Source organism: Notolabrus celidotus, chromosome 2, assembly GCF_009762535.1.
Source record: "Notolabrus celidotus isolate fNotCel1 chromosome 2, fNotCel1.pri, whole genome shotgun sequence".
Classification (NCBI taxonomy): domain Eukaryota; kingdom Metazoa; phylum Chordata; class Actinopteri; order Labriformes; family Labridae; genus Notolabrus; species Notolabrus celidotus.
Window position 1 is genome coordinate 22923648 of NC_048273.1, and position 14802 is coordinate 22938449.

The 14802-nt window shown below is 42.6% G+C and overlaps 1 protein-coding gene across 3 annotated transcripts in view; it reads left to right on the plus strand.

Moving 5' to 3' along the window:
* Window positions 1-14802, plus strand: part of frem1b (Fras1 related extracellular matrix 1b) — a 53778-nt gene that overhangs the window by 23118 nt on the left and 15858 nt on the right. For all 3 annotated transcript variants that reach the window (XR_004630031.1, XM_034677116.1, XM_034677125.1), the window contains exons 15-23: window positions 966-1059; window positions 1222-1474; window positions 1638-1832; window positions 6974-7162; window positions 7301-7497; window positions 7634-7859; window positions 8216-8360; window positions 12178-12319; window positions 12635-12839. Coding sequence is in view for 2 of the 3 variants with exons in the window: in XM_034677116.1 (XP_034533007.1) it covers window positions 966-1059; window positions 1222-1474; window positions 1638-1832; window positions 6974-7162; window positions 7301-7497; window positions 7634-7859; window positions 8216-8360; window positions 12178-12319; window positions 12635-12839 (1646 nt within the window). In the remaining variant the exon portion in view is untranslated. The remainder of the gene's footprint in view (window positions 1-965; window positions 1060-1221; window positions 1475-1637; window positions 1833-6973; window positions 7163-7300; window positions 7498-7633; window positions 7860-8215; window positions 8361-12177; window positions 12320-12634; window positions 12840-14802) is intronic.

The following is a 14802-nucleotide window of genomic DNA, read 5'->3' on the forward strand; positions in this document are numbered from 1 at the left end:
TTCCTCTGTCACACATGCATCCCTAAAATTTCTACATTTCGGAATTTTCCCTGCTGCATGATGGAGGAGGTATGCAGGACGTGACTTTATATCAATGCAACATGCAGAGAGGGAGTTAGCGCTGTTGCCTCACAGCAAGAAGGTTCCCAGTTTGAATCCTCGGCCAGGCAGGAGCGTTTTCTATGTGTAGTTTGCATGTTCCCCCGTGAATGCGGGTGCTCAGGCTTCCTCCCAAAATCCAAAAGCTTGGTCAGGATGGTTGTTCACTCTAAATCTAACTGCAGAGGCAGTGGACAGGCTCCAGCAAAAGTGATAAAGATAACGGATGGATGGGCATCATTTTCACTGTTCTTGTCTTGAAATTGATTCTCCCTCTTCAACCTCAACATCGATTCAACTTAATTTCTAATGTAGGACACTGTTTATATTTGACTAATATTTTAGGGTTTGCACAAGCTGATGTAGTTTGCATATAGGCGGATGTTACAGCTGAAATCTTACACCTGTCTCTGAGTAAGATTTTAAGTCCTCTGTGAAACACCGGTTGGCATGGTGCGTTGTTTTTAAGAGAGTATAACTTGGAGGATGAGCAGGTAGCACGAGGCATTTCAGTGATTGGCCAGAGGAAGTTATCACGTCATTTATGCAGCAATGTTTTGGTGAATGGGACTTTACACTCTACAAGTTACAATGACCTGTAAAACAATGTCACAACTTAAGTTAGGAACAAACTGGTTTCAAGTTATGGTTTAGAGTGGACTCCAACTTAAGACTTAAAGACTTAAACAAAGCTGCTGCAACAGACCACAGATGATTCTCTGTGTCACCCCTGCTTTTCTCTCACATCATCTCACCCAGACTTTATTAAAATTCAGCCAAAAAACACGAAAAATTTATTAAATATGTAGAGATATTTTTTAATAAGATTTGAATGTATTTAAATGTTTTGTCTCTTTGTGTTTCAGATACATCCACGATGACTCAGAGACGACGGAGGATGAAGTCAGTCTGAAGGTGACAGACGGTCTGAACTCAGCAGATGTCGTTCTGCTCATACAGGTGAGCTCCCTGTCTCTGAGACATCCTGTCAGAGGTAAAACACTGTCTCTCTGTAACTGTAAAAGTGATGCAGCTTTGACTTTAATGTGAAAAACATGAGACAGTGTAGCATCTGTACCTGCTAGTATTTACAGCCCATGAAGAGTGATGTGCTCTCCTCAGGTGCTGCCCATGAACGATGAGCCTCCACAGCTGGGTGGAGGTCTGCGTGGGGAGCTGAGCTGTCAGGAGGGGGGTCGAGTCCAGGTTACGGTGGACTACCTGTCTGCCACAGACCGGGACAGCGAGGACTCCAGGCTGACCTACATGCTGGCTCGGAGTCCGGGAAGAGGGGAGCTGCAGAGAGCTGGACTTAGTGTGGACAAGTTCTCCCAGCAGGACCTGCTGCAGGGACACGTCTACTACGTCCACACAGGTGAGAGAGCATCAAGACCAGGATGTGTTGTAGGAAGATCTTGCTCGTTCATCATGTGTTTAGAAAAAAGATCTTTAAACCAACATGTGGACCTGTTGAGTCAGCTGATGTTTTAAATATCACATGGAGGAAAAGGAAAAACTCTCTTGTTGTTTTCCTTCAGGAGGAGAGATTGGGCCTGATCCAGTTTTTGACACTGTCACTCTCATCATCTCTGACGGGGAGGCTGGAGGGACAGACAGCTGTTGCCACGGGGATGCCCCGCCTCCTCCTGTGCCTCTGCACGGCACACTACCTGTGTATGACCTCAACGTCACCATTCTTCCTGTCAACAGCCAAGTGCCCACAATCACCCTGGGTAAGAGTCCTGATTGAATCCCTCACACTGACAGTTCCTACATCATAGTTTTAATCGTAATCAAATCTCTCTATCGGCCAAAAGAGCGCTCCTAAAAGTCTGAAAACTTGTCTGCTTGGATGTTTCTGATTGAGCTCTGTCTTTGACGATCACACCGGCTGACATTGGTCTGATCAGCTGCAACTGTATCCTTAGTTCAAACTCCAAGTGATGTTTAAATCCTGTTTGACTCAAAGTGCAGATTTCTTTTGACTTTCAACTCAAAAGGCACAACATTAAAACACTGAGGAACAAGTTAAAATCCTGCATCCAAAACATTATCTCAGTTTAAGTGAGCTAGATTTATTAAAGTAGACGTTTTTTCTACTGTTACATATCCTATCATTCGATCATTCTGACTCATGGATTCATGTAAAAGCAGGATTTTATTGCTGCACTTGGTTAAGAAGGAGCTCATTTTGTACAGGGCTTCCCCAAATTATTTATATCTATTTTTTTTAAAGTTATATTTATGGCTTATGTGCCTTTATTGACAGGACAGCTGAAGAGAAACAGGAAATGTGGGGAGAAGAGAGTGAGGGAAGACATGCAGTAAATAGTAGCCCAGCTGGAAGTCAAACAGGCGACCTCTGTGACAAGGACTATAGCCTCTATACGTGTGGCACTTAGACTGCTAGGCCACCAGTGCAACCCAAATTATCATTTTAAATCTGGATCAACCTGTTTAATAATAACTGTTTATGGTCCGGTTTTGGCCTTGTAGTTTAGTTGTGCACCCCATGTACAGCGGCTCTAGCCTTCGAGCAGGCAGCCCAGGTTTGATTCCAACCTGCGGTCCCTTTCCTGGATTTCACTCCCCCCTCTCTCTCCTGGTTTCCTGTCAATCAACTGTCCTGTCCTTTCAAAATAAAGGCATAACTGCTCCAAAATACAACAGCAGGTATTATCCATCTTTAGATTATTTAGTATCTAAAAACACTGACTACCCAGAGCCCTACACAATCTAACCCTAACACCTAAATTATTTTAAAGACATTCAGATTATTTAAATTGTTTAAAGAAATAAAAACAGGCGAGGAGCTGGAATCATTTTTAATTTGGGAATACATTAAAGGTAATGAACTGTAGGTCAGACTGTCTGCTGTTTTCATCTTAAAGTCCTGCTAAAACCTTATACCTTAAACTGTGTTTTATGTTTTATTTCAACATCTTAAATTTGATCTTTTTCTGATCTGAGTCGATACAGAATGATTTTTGTTCAAGTGAATGATTTTAGTTTATTTTTTCACAGAGCAAGGCCACTGAAGATGTCTCAATAAGAATTCTGTTGAAGATGTAGTGTGTGCGCGTGTGTGCGTGTGTGTGTGTGTGTGTGTGTGTGTGTGTGTGTCTTCAGCCTGGTCCTCACTGCCTGAAATCCTCTTAATGCAGCTGAGCAGCTCTGACCCAACAACACGCCATCACCTATCAGTCCGACACACACTCTGCAGAGGGAGGGGGATAGGTTTACATATATTACATGTATACACACACACCAACTACACACACATTGACACCAAACACACAGACACACACAAACACACACAGATACAGACTCTGTTGGGCTCTGGGGGAGAGTTGTAGTTCTCGCTGGAGTCTGAGCCAAAAAGAGGGATTGGAGGAGCTCTGTGGTTATCAATGGAGACCAGTGACCACTGGGATTCGCACTGGGAGGACTGGGAGATGATGTGTATGTGTGTGTTTGTGTGTGTGTGTGTGTGTGTGTGTGTGTGTGTGTGTGTGTGTGTGCATGTGTATGTGAGTGAGAAAGAAAAAGAAAGACATCGAGTTGACATGTTTGCACACTGCAAAAAATCAGCCCTCAGTGATTTTGTGTGCCAAAGATCTTCAATTCCTTCAAAAAACCTTGTTAAAATCTGTAAAACTATCACATTTCATCAACATCTACGAACCTGCTGTTATCGACAAAGACTCTGGCACTGTAAATTGAAAGGATAACTTTTTTACATCAGAATTTTTTTTATTTTGGACATTTGAGATACTTTCTTACTTAAAATGCTTAAAGCTAAGTTGACGTTTTCAGTCTTTTATAACTGACAGACCAACAGAACTTGAGACTGAGAGAAAAGGCTCACAAAAGGAACTTTAAGTTAGAATGAATAGTAGAAGAACGATATTTCGTCCTGTACATGTCTTACATACTCTGTAGGGATCAGCATCTGAAACATGGTGCACACTGAATATTTTTATCTTAGCCTGTTTTGAAACGTAAGAGAGCCCACACACGACCACAAGTACTGACAGATTCAAAGGTTTAGTATTTATACTGTGTGGAGAGCAGCCATACGACCAACACAGAACAGCACACACTAACGAATTCATTCACCAACAACCACAGTCCACACACTCTGAACTGGAAATCTAACAGCTTCTCTCACAGTCAGACGTGACTTTAGAGTAAACGACATGGATTGATTAGATATGACTTGTGATCAGGTTGTCCCTTGCTGTTTGAGAATTAATTGCTATTGTTCCTGGGGTTTTGACCAATCAGAATCAAGCCTTTAACACGTACGGGTAGTAATTTATCTTAAACTGAATCTTCTGCATTGTTTTTCCTTTTCTTGACATTAGTGCCACAAAGGAAAAAAAAGGTACTTAGGACTCCAAAATTGAAGCTTTGTGGTACATTAGGCCCACAAATATCTGTGTCTACACTTGAGCGGTCTGTATGACGGCACTGAAGTGCAAAACACACAAATAAGAAAACACGACAGCAATAACTTTTTACAGAAATGGGAGGTACTTGCAGGCGACATTAAGAAGTTTATGTCAGTGTGTTTTGTACTTAAGGGCCAACGTAGGTCTCTATCTTGATGTTTCATTTATCTAATTTCAACATTCACTTTTGAGTTATTCGCCTACACTTCTTACCTCCTCAAAGAAAAGGAGAGATAAGATGTGCTTTGATGTTTAAGAAATTTGGTTAACAAACTTTGAAAATTTAAATATTTAAATAAGTTGTAGATCAAATTAATTTCACAGTAAATAAAAATTAGCATTACTGATTTTCATGTCTTAAAACTTCCTGAATCAAATAAACCACATTAAAAACAGGACACTTTAATTCAACCTCAAGTTTTATATTTCTGCTTTGCTGTGTTTTTTTTTTTTACAGTGTGTGTGTTTGTGGAGTATATCTTTGTTTGTATGTGAGTCTTTCTAAGCAGGCTAACAAGGTTGGCACTGACATGTCTTAAGTGAATCTGCCCATTGTCCTCTGCTATTACATTTACACACACACACACACACACACACACATTTACACACAAACACACACAGCTGGTTGAGATTACCTCTCTGTGTGAGTATGTTTGTGTGTGTGTGTTCCCCAGGAGACGGTGGACAGCGGACAATGAACGTCTTTACAAACAAAAGCAGACAGAGGAGCATCCCTCACTCACAATAGGCGACGTGTACTAGCTGTCCCGCTAGCTGGATTAGCGCAGCGCTACCAGCAGCGGGATAACTCTCTAATCCTTCCAGCATATCTCACCATTCATTCAGCACCGGCACCGGCATGCAGGGCAGGGTGTGGGTTATTTTGGGGGGGTTCTGGGGATGTATGTTGTGTTTATGGTCTAATTAATTAGCAGTGAATAAAGAAGCAGAGTAAGAGCATTAGCCTGTGAAACAAGGCGGCTTTACCTTGTTTCTGCATACTAGGGGACGCTGGTTTATCAGTGAGATCCAGGACTGTCCATCATTAATTCTCCCACACATATACACAATGTATACACACATACACATCTTATACACACCCATATTTAATGCATTTGCATGGATTATGTCAGCATGGATCCAGACCAGAGGTGATTGTTTTTCATTAATTAACAGCAGATTGAAAAAGATTATGCTTGTGACAGATTCATTAGCAGCTGATGGATGGATGGATGGATGGAGGGATGGATGGATGGATGGATGGATGGATGGATGGATGGATGGATGGATGGATGGATGGATGGATGGATGGATGGATGGATGGATGGATTGTTAAATGAATGGACTAATTAATGGATGGATAGACAGGGACAGACTGGTGGATGTGGAAAAGATGGACAGAGGAACATCTGGACAGGAGATGGATGGATGTATGGATGTATATGTCTTCATGGTTGGATGAATGTTGGAGAAATGGACATATTGATTGAAGGATGTATAGAAAGATGTATGGATGGATAGACCAATGGATTGATGGATGGATAGACGGAGACAGATTGATTGGCTTGGAAAGGGTGTTTACAGATAGAAAAAATGAATGATGGTCAACTGATGGACAGATGGATTAATGAGACGACAAATGAAGGATGGACCAAAGGTTGAATGGACGGACTGATGAATAGATCTTCATGGATGAATGAATGGATGGACCAATGGATGGATTGATTGTTGAATTCATGGACTCATGAAAGGATGAATGGACTGACGGATGGTTGAATTGGTGGACATAGGGTTCAGTGGGTGCATTGTATGGACAGATGGAATTTGGATATAAAGATGGATGGATTAATGAAACAAATAAGGGATGGATCAAAGGTTGGAGGATGGATGGACGGTGGACAAATGGATGGATTGTTAGTTGATAATGGACTCATGGAAGGATGGGTGGATGGATAGACAGGGACAGACTGATGTACTTGGAAAGGATGAAAAGGCTGAAAGATGGATGGATTGATGGTCGGGCTGATGGACAGATAGATTGATGAATTGGCAAAATAAGTGATGGACCAAAGGTTGGATGCATGGATAGTTGGATGGATGGCTAAAATGATTGACTGGTTTACAGGTGGATTGATGGCTGGATGGATAAATGAATGAATGAGTGATGAATGGATGGATTGATTACAGAAAGAGGGAGAGGTAGATGGATAGATTGATGGATGGATGGTTCAGTAGAGGACGTTAGATGGTCTGATTGGTCAGATGGAAAGATGGACAAATTGACTGATGGATGGATGGATGGACTATTGGGACTGATGGGTAGATAATGGACGGATGGATGGATGAAGGAAAGGATCTACTTTAGATGGCGGGATGGACACCTGATTCCTTCATGTACCTGTTGATATGTCTCTGTTCAGGTGACTCCATGTTTGTGGTGGATGAGGGGTCCTCAGCCTGTCTCTGTGGGGGGGTCCTGGGGGCCTTGGACCCTGACAGCCCCCCTGATCAACTAACCTTTCACCTGGAAACCCTTCCTCTGCATGGCTTCCTGGAGAACACGCTGCCGACGCCCGGGTCAGAGAAGAGCAACGCGGGAGTCCAAGTCGGTCAGTTTGTTTGTTTGTTTGTTTGTCAGTTTGTTTGTTTGTTTGTTTGTGTGTGTGTGTGTGTGTGTGTGTGTGTGTGTGTGTGTGTTTGTATTTTTACCATCACTGATCTGACCCTGGTGTTTTTGTTTTACCCAGAATCCTTCAGTCTCGTCCACCTGACATCTGGTTTCATTAACTACGTTCAGTCAGAAAGCAAAGGGGTAGAGCCATCCGTTGACCAACTGACCATCAGTGTGAGTGACGGGCTGCATCACTCTGCTTCTATTCCCTTTTACATCATCATTAATCCGACCAATGATGAGAAGCCTTCTCTGCTGCTCGCCAACTTCACTGTAAGTTCACCTCAGGAGCAACTTCTTGAGTTTCTACATCTGTAGAGGAAACAAACTGGAGAGTTACTGATTTAAAAAGCTCATTTTCATCTTGGTGACATAGCTGTAAGGTTTCTTCTTTCTCCACCTCCTGTAGGTCAAAGAGGGTGGGATAAGGGAGCTGACCCCCTCCGTGCTGGACGGGTTTGACCTGGACGCCCCTCCAGATATCCTAACCTTCACGGTGGTGCAGCCGCCAGCTCACGGCACCCTGATAAATGGAATCTACGGCACTGAGATGAGCCGCTACAAGGAAATGGGAGCAGACCTCCTGCAGAGGAGCCTCCCCGTCACCTCCTTCACTCTGCAGGAGCTCCGACAAGGTGAGATAGACTTCAACAGGTACCTGCAGCACAAACACATGGCTGCATCGACGAGTAAGCTAAAGTGTGCTGCTGTACAGCCATTTGAAGAAAATTAAAATACATGTGTAAATGATCATAAGCATACATGTGTTGCATAGTCAGTCATTTTTTTCTTTTTTTCATATGTCTGTTATTTGAGATTAAAACTGTGACTTAAGAAAGATGAATTGATAAATACATTCCAATAATTAAAGCTGTAACCTTCTTTCCATCCTAATTCTGCTTTGTTTCCTCCTCCTCGTCCTCCCTTTCACTTGCCCTCCTTCCTCTTCCTTTACCTTTCCCCCTCCGCCTCCTCCTCCTCCGCTCTGCAGGCATGAAGATCGTGTACATGCACGACGACACAGAAACCCTGAAGGACGCTGTGGCTCTGCAGCTGACAGATGGTGTCCACACGGTGCGGGGGACGGCTCAGGTCACCGTGCTGCCGGTCAACGATGAGAAGCCTCGACTGCTTAAGTACACACACACACATATATATGAGGATTTATTTTTTAATGCTTGTAAGTGTCGTATTTATGGCTGTGTGAGGTTAAAGGTCATGGTCAGGTTTTTTTTTTTTCAAAGGATGAAGCAGAAAAAAGTTTTCCTTCATGGAACCCCTCTTTCCCCTTATTATCTTAATGTTATCATGAACAAGAATCTCATGATATGATACACATTACAACAGTACAGTTCTTTTTAGTCCAGGTGATGCTCTTCCAATATTTTCTCTGGGTCAGGAATACCTTGATATTAAGAATGTGATAGTTGCAGTCTCTTTCCTGAAGACGTCTGCTTGCGGTGGCTCTTGATGCTCTGACACCAGCCTCAGTCCACTCCTCGTGAAGCTCTCCAAAGGTCTTGAATCAACTTTTTCTTGACAACCTTCTCAAGGCTGCGGTCATCCCCATTGCTTGTGCAACTTTCCATTAATCTGCTTCGATACAGCACTCTGTGAACAGTCAGCCTTTTCAGCTGTGACTTTCTGTGGCTTACCCTCCTTGTGAAGGGAGTCCATGATCGTCTTCTGGACGACTGTCAAGTCAGCAGTCTTCCCAGTGACTGTGGTTACATACTCTGAGTCAGTCTGAGAGATATACAGTATTTATTTTGTTTGAAAAGGGATTTACTCAAACTTGAAATCAAATATTGTCATTTCTTGAGATATGGTCGGTCTTATCAAAATTCAAATAAAAACACTCTTGAGGTTTAGATGGCATAGGTATAGAATATATAACATTTTCACTTTCTTAAATAACTTAAAAAACTTCAACTTTTTCACAATATTTCCATTTTCCACCTGAATATCTTTGATGTTTAAGATTTCTGTAGGAAGCAGTGGGCTTGGAAACAAAATCTGACAGTATGTAAGGATGACTGAAACATGTTTTGGTTGAAGTCTAATCCTGTAGTTTGTTAACACCAAAAAAATACACCAGAATTGTTTTTTTAATATCTAATAATATCAAATGTTTTGTTTGATGTGATATTTGGTATTTTAATGTTGGTTGTGTTTAACTCTGAGCCTCTGCTGTATGATAATGTGATATCCAGAGCCACTCAGCAGGAGGAGGGGAGGTCAGGGGGGTCACCAGGGGGAGGAGAACCTGTATGTGCACATGTGGCTGGTTGCTTTGCATGAGTGGGTGGTAATTTTTGTGACCCCCTCCACCACCCCCACCCATAATATTTTCATTTGACTGATTGGGAATTTGCATCCTTGACTGGGTCCCTCCTCCTTCCCCCCCTCCGTCGCCCACGCCCTGTCCTTAGATCAGTGGTTGGTGTGTGTGTGTGTGTGTGTGTGTGTGTGTGTGTGTGTGTGTGTGTGTGTGTGTGTGTGTGTGTGAGGGTGGGTGGGTGTGTTGGCACAGGCCGAGCTGGTGCTGTAAAGGCCAGCGAGGCAGAAGTAACGCTCAGACTTGGCAGATGCCGGCCTCCTTGTTTTTGCGTTCCTGCAGGATGGACGTGGCAGCTTCTGTCCTGAGCGGATTTTACTTCCAAGTGAGGAAGCAGCCAGACGGTTTCTGATGTTTAGCCCTCCCTAACACCCACACCACCCCCAAACTCACATGATCCCACTGGAAAATCCACAAACTTTCAACTTCCTCCTGCGTGTTTCAAAGTGTGTGCAGGTTTAGTCACATAAAACATCCCTCACATCACAATTCATTAAAACCATATTATGAAAGAGGCTAAAACGGAAGCCTACTCAGCAAGCTGCTCTGTCCTCTAAAGTACAATGGCAGCTGCAGTTCATTACTTCTTAATGGCAGCAAACAAGAACTGATACCAGGTCATTTATCAGGAACAAAATCTGTGTGGTGTGAACAGAGGATGTAGCATAAGTATGTTTATATCTGCAAACTGTTGAGGACAAGAAAAGGCTGCAAGCTGAGCTGCCGTTAACATAAACTCACCTAGTGTGCTGGCAGTCTGCTTGTTTTTAAGAGGAGGATTCCCTTCAGTTTGTTATTCCAGAGGTGTTATGATGGAAGCTGAAATATCTAGACAAAGTAGGGGGCTGCAAGCTGAGCTACTGCCAATGTTAGCTTGTTTACAGGAACTCTGCTTGTTTTATGATTGGGATTCATTTTTTGTTTTTTGGATACATTTTGTTTAAACTGCAAACCTCAAGAACTACTTGAAGTATGTTGAAGGGGCTGCAAGCTGAGTTGCCAGTTACATTAATTCAAGTAGATTTCTGGCTGCCTGCTTGTTTTTAAGGTCCTTTTAGTTTGTTATTCCAGAGGCTTTGTGATGAAAGCTGAAACATCTGTATAAGGTAGGGGACTGCAAGTTGCTGCCAATTTGAGCTTGTTTACAGGAATTTTGCTTGTTTTAAGGTTTGAATTCATTTTGTTTGTTGTCCCTGAGGTTTTTTTTATGTAAACAAAAATATATCCACACAAAGTAGGTTTAAGGGGCTGCAAGCTCAGAATATTAGCCCAGCTTGTATGTATGCACTCAGCATGTTCTTGAGGTTAGGATTAATTTCTTCCATCCCCCAAGAGATTATAAAGACAAGGCAGTGTTAGCCCCAATCCTTTTGTTGACTGCTCGAGAATGAACACCAGAGAATTCGTTCAGGTCTCAGAAAGCATTTATTCTGGTCACATGATGTAAAGAGTACAGCACTGGTTTAAAAAAGACAGAGCTCCCTCAGGAACTCAGGCAAAATGAGCTCAGACTCATGGATATCATAGTCTTTTATAGAGATACACCTTGAAAGGCGTACAGGAAGTACGCAGCCAACTCCTATTGGCCTGGAAGTTGGGTGTCGTACGCAACTGTCTCCGTATTGGCTCTAGTCTCCAACACGCGTACCTCAATCGATACACATGTCTTCAGACAGTCTTGCTATTGTGCATTGTAACCTATTTTATACAGTCTATGATTGTAACCAAGAAATGTGTCTGTATGTTGCTTCTCGGCCTGTAGCTGTCCTTGAAGCAGAGCTGATAACCACAAGTTTGTTCCTGCGTTATCAGCTGACGGTAACACAGCCTTCTCAGTTGACCTATTTTCAGTACTCCTTTAGGTAACACAATATGATGAGGACTTTACTGGTCATCTCTATAAAGTATATAACTGCTTCTGTAGGCTCTAAGATATTAACATATTAGTCAAATTAAGTCAAATTATCACAGCAGGTTCGGCGGGCTGTGTGCTGAGCCATTACTCACTCAGCCCGTTAACTGATACTCTTTCTTCTAAAGGCCAGGATTCCTTTTTGTTTGTTTTTCCTGAGTTATTTTTTATTAAATCTGAATTCAAAGACAATGTTTGAAGGGGCTGAAAGCTGAGGTGCTGTCAACATAAACTCCACTTATTGGGAGTCTTCCATGTTTTTAAGGTTAGAATTTTTTTGTTTATTATTTATGGGGTTTTAAATAGAAGCTGAATTGTTGCTGACAGGCAGGTCTGAAGTTTCTTACCAAACTATGTAGAATAGACAGGTTTAGTCAGATTGTCTATAGGCACTCTGTTATTTTAAGATTAGGGCTTTGTTTTACTCAGCTTTCCTGGGGTTGCAGAGTTCTTGGGGAAAACATACTCCAGATGAGACCATTCTTAAAGGACTGAAGTGTAAGCTGCACACACTCGTAGGAGCTATTTTATATTTCTTTATTATGATTTCTCTTTGTTTGTTGTTTCTGATATTTTTATAGAGTGGAATTATGAAGATGAGGCAGGTCTGAAGGGGCAGCATACAAAGCTTCTTAAAAGTTCTTCTGCTTGTTTAAGATCACAACACAGAGCATGTTTTAATGATTTTTTGTTGCTGTTTAAGGAATTCCGGCTTGCAAGTGGACTCGGGTGAGCGCAGGGTGATCTCCAGTGTTGTTCTGGAGGCCGAGGACCTGGACACGTCCCAAAACCAGGTGTACTACTTTATCAATGCTGGACCTCGTTTTGGAAAACTGCAACTCAAGGTGAGAAATCAACTCTGCATGAATGTACTCTGTAAATCTCTAAAAGCAGCAGCCCAACTGAAAAAAGTCTGACTTTCTTCACATCAGAACTAACAAACCATCATGATGTCTCAAAAGTCAAATTCTGTGTTTGTAAAACTGCTCAAAGCACAGCTGGCAGATACGGTAAATTACAGATTCAACTTTTTTCCTTTCTAGTTCTGTAAACTCTGGGTTCGCTCACAGCTGATTTCACTCTTTGAGAGTTGTGTTTTTATAATAATTGGTTAACCCTCCACTCTACTTCTGATTCTTACCCGTGTGACTGCTCTGCAGACAGAGTCTGGTTGGAGTGAGCTATCGGCCGGTCAGAACTTCACTCAGGACGACGTAGAGATGAACCGTCTCTGGTACACACACACCACCGCCACCAACGCCGATGGGTTCAAAGGTCACGACAGCTTCCGCTTCACCCTCAGCGACCTGGACAACGAGAGCCCTGCACAGAGCTTCTTCATCTCTGTCCACACAGTGCAGAAAGGTCAGAGGTCACATTTACAGCTCTGATTTATTCATTAGACTTTATGATCTAGTCTCAAAGATATTGCAGTTGTAGAAGTCCACCTCGCTTCTGTCACTGAAGTTTAAACATACGAAAATCCTCCTCTGAGGACGTCAAATTTATGTTGGATCAAAGTCAGAATCCTGGCATAAGACACTGAAGTTTCAGGCTTTCTTATGACTACAGCAATAAGAAGCATGTACTCACACACATACACACAAACACACACACACACACACACACACACACACACACACACACACACACACACACACACACACACACACACACACACACACAACCTGACTGTGCACCTTCACACACGTCAGCCCTCTGTGGTCCCTCTCTGAGGTCCCTCTCCGTGGTCTCTGTGGCCGGTCTCCGTCCTGGTTCATGTATTATTGATCGCCTCTGTGCCAGCTTTGACAGTCGGGTGAACACGGTGAGCGAGGCCTCGGCCCTTCTGGCTCCGGGCCCTCTGATCCTAGAGGAGCCGAGGTGAGAAACCACCGGCCTCCTCAGCCGCTGAATAATTAACGGTGGAGGAGGAGGAGCAGCAGCTGTGGAGGGGCGTTGGCACGTCTCCTCTGGGTGCTCCACCACCTCCACCTCCTCCTCCAACAGCGCTCCTGAAAAGCTAAGATGTCCAGGTCATTTTTTTTGTTTACCCCAAGTCAACAGAGAGTTTAAATCTGTGTTTTAAACAGAACTTTTATTTTTAGTCCGTTTATGTTTTATTCTTTATTTTTTTGAGTTGAGTTATTTAGCACTCTTTAACCCTTTAGATTCAGCGATAGAAATAAGCATCTCAGAGCTTGCATTGGCATTCAGCTTGGTGGGCCTGATCATATTCCAAGGCTGATTTTTGAAGTTGATCTATCTAAAGAAAGCAACAGGAATTTGCAACTAAACACTGTTGAATTGTGCAGGACAGTCAGAAACAAAAAAACACAGGTGTGTCTGCATGAAGTAGTAATGTCGTGTCTTCATCGTGGAATGTATAAAAAATGGACATTGTATTCATGACGTCACCCATCAGTTCCTGAAGCACTGTTTTGAAGCCAATCATCGGCGGGTGCTATACTGGAAATGCTAAACACAACCACTGGGCGAGTTACGGGGGGTCTAGGGGGGTCTGAGACCCCTTAATTGACACAAGTAACCCCCTGAAAGGTCTCTTGGGAAGTAAACATAATTTTTTTCACTGGCTATTGTCACTACAAATGCCATTTGAAAGCATGTCACATTTGTTTTAACTGTGCTTCTCATGGAAATATATATTTCGCCATACAACAGTTGTTGGCTGGGTTCATATGTTCACGTATGCTTGTGTGTGAGCGTGCGCCCGCATGAGAGGGTAGCACGAGTGTCCTATTTGGTTGCAGAGCAGAGTTGTTTCGTGGTCCTGTAACTGTGTGCAGCTTTGTGGTCTTGTATGCTGCATGCTGTGTAAGACGTCAACCTGATACTGGACAGTGTTTCCCCCTCCATTATATTGAGGGTGCACCCGCCCCTCCTTGGAAGTCAAATTAATTGTATTGTCTGTATAGCGCCAGATCTAAGCAGAAATAATTTAAGGTTACCTCTCTCATTGATCAGGTCTAAACCTTGTTCTTTTATTTAACAGACTAAATATCCTTATGTCATTTATCTTATTTACATGACGGGATGTAATTTCTGTCTCTACATGGTTGCGCGTTCACAATTCTCCTCTGCTCTCTATATTGCAGTATTGGCCTACTTCAGTCATGAAATATTTCCAATGAACCCTTTTTTATTTTCCCTTTATGTAAATAGTCACCAACATGTGTATCGTTTTATTTTCAGAATGGATGGCTTCTTTTTAACACACTGGAGCTTAACGTATTCTAATAACTCTGATAAAGTTTCAATTATTGATTCACATCAACAACTGCCCCTCCTTGCTTACCAGTAGTATTAT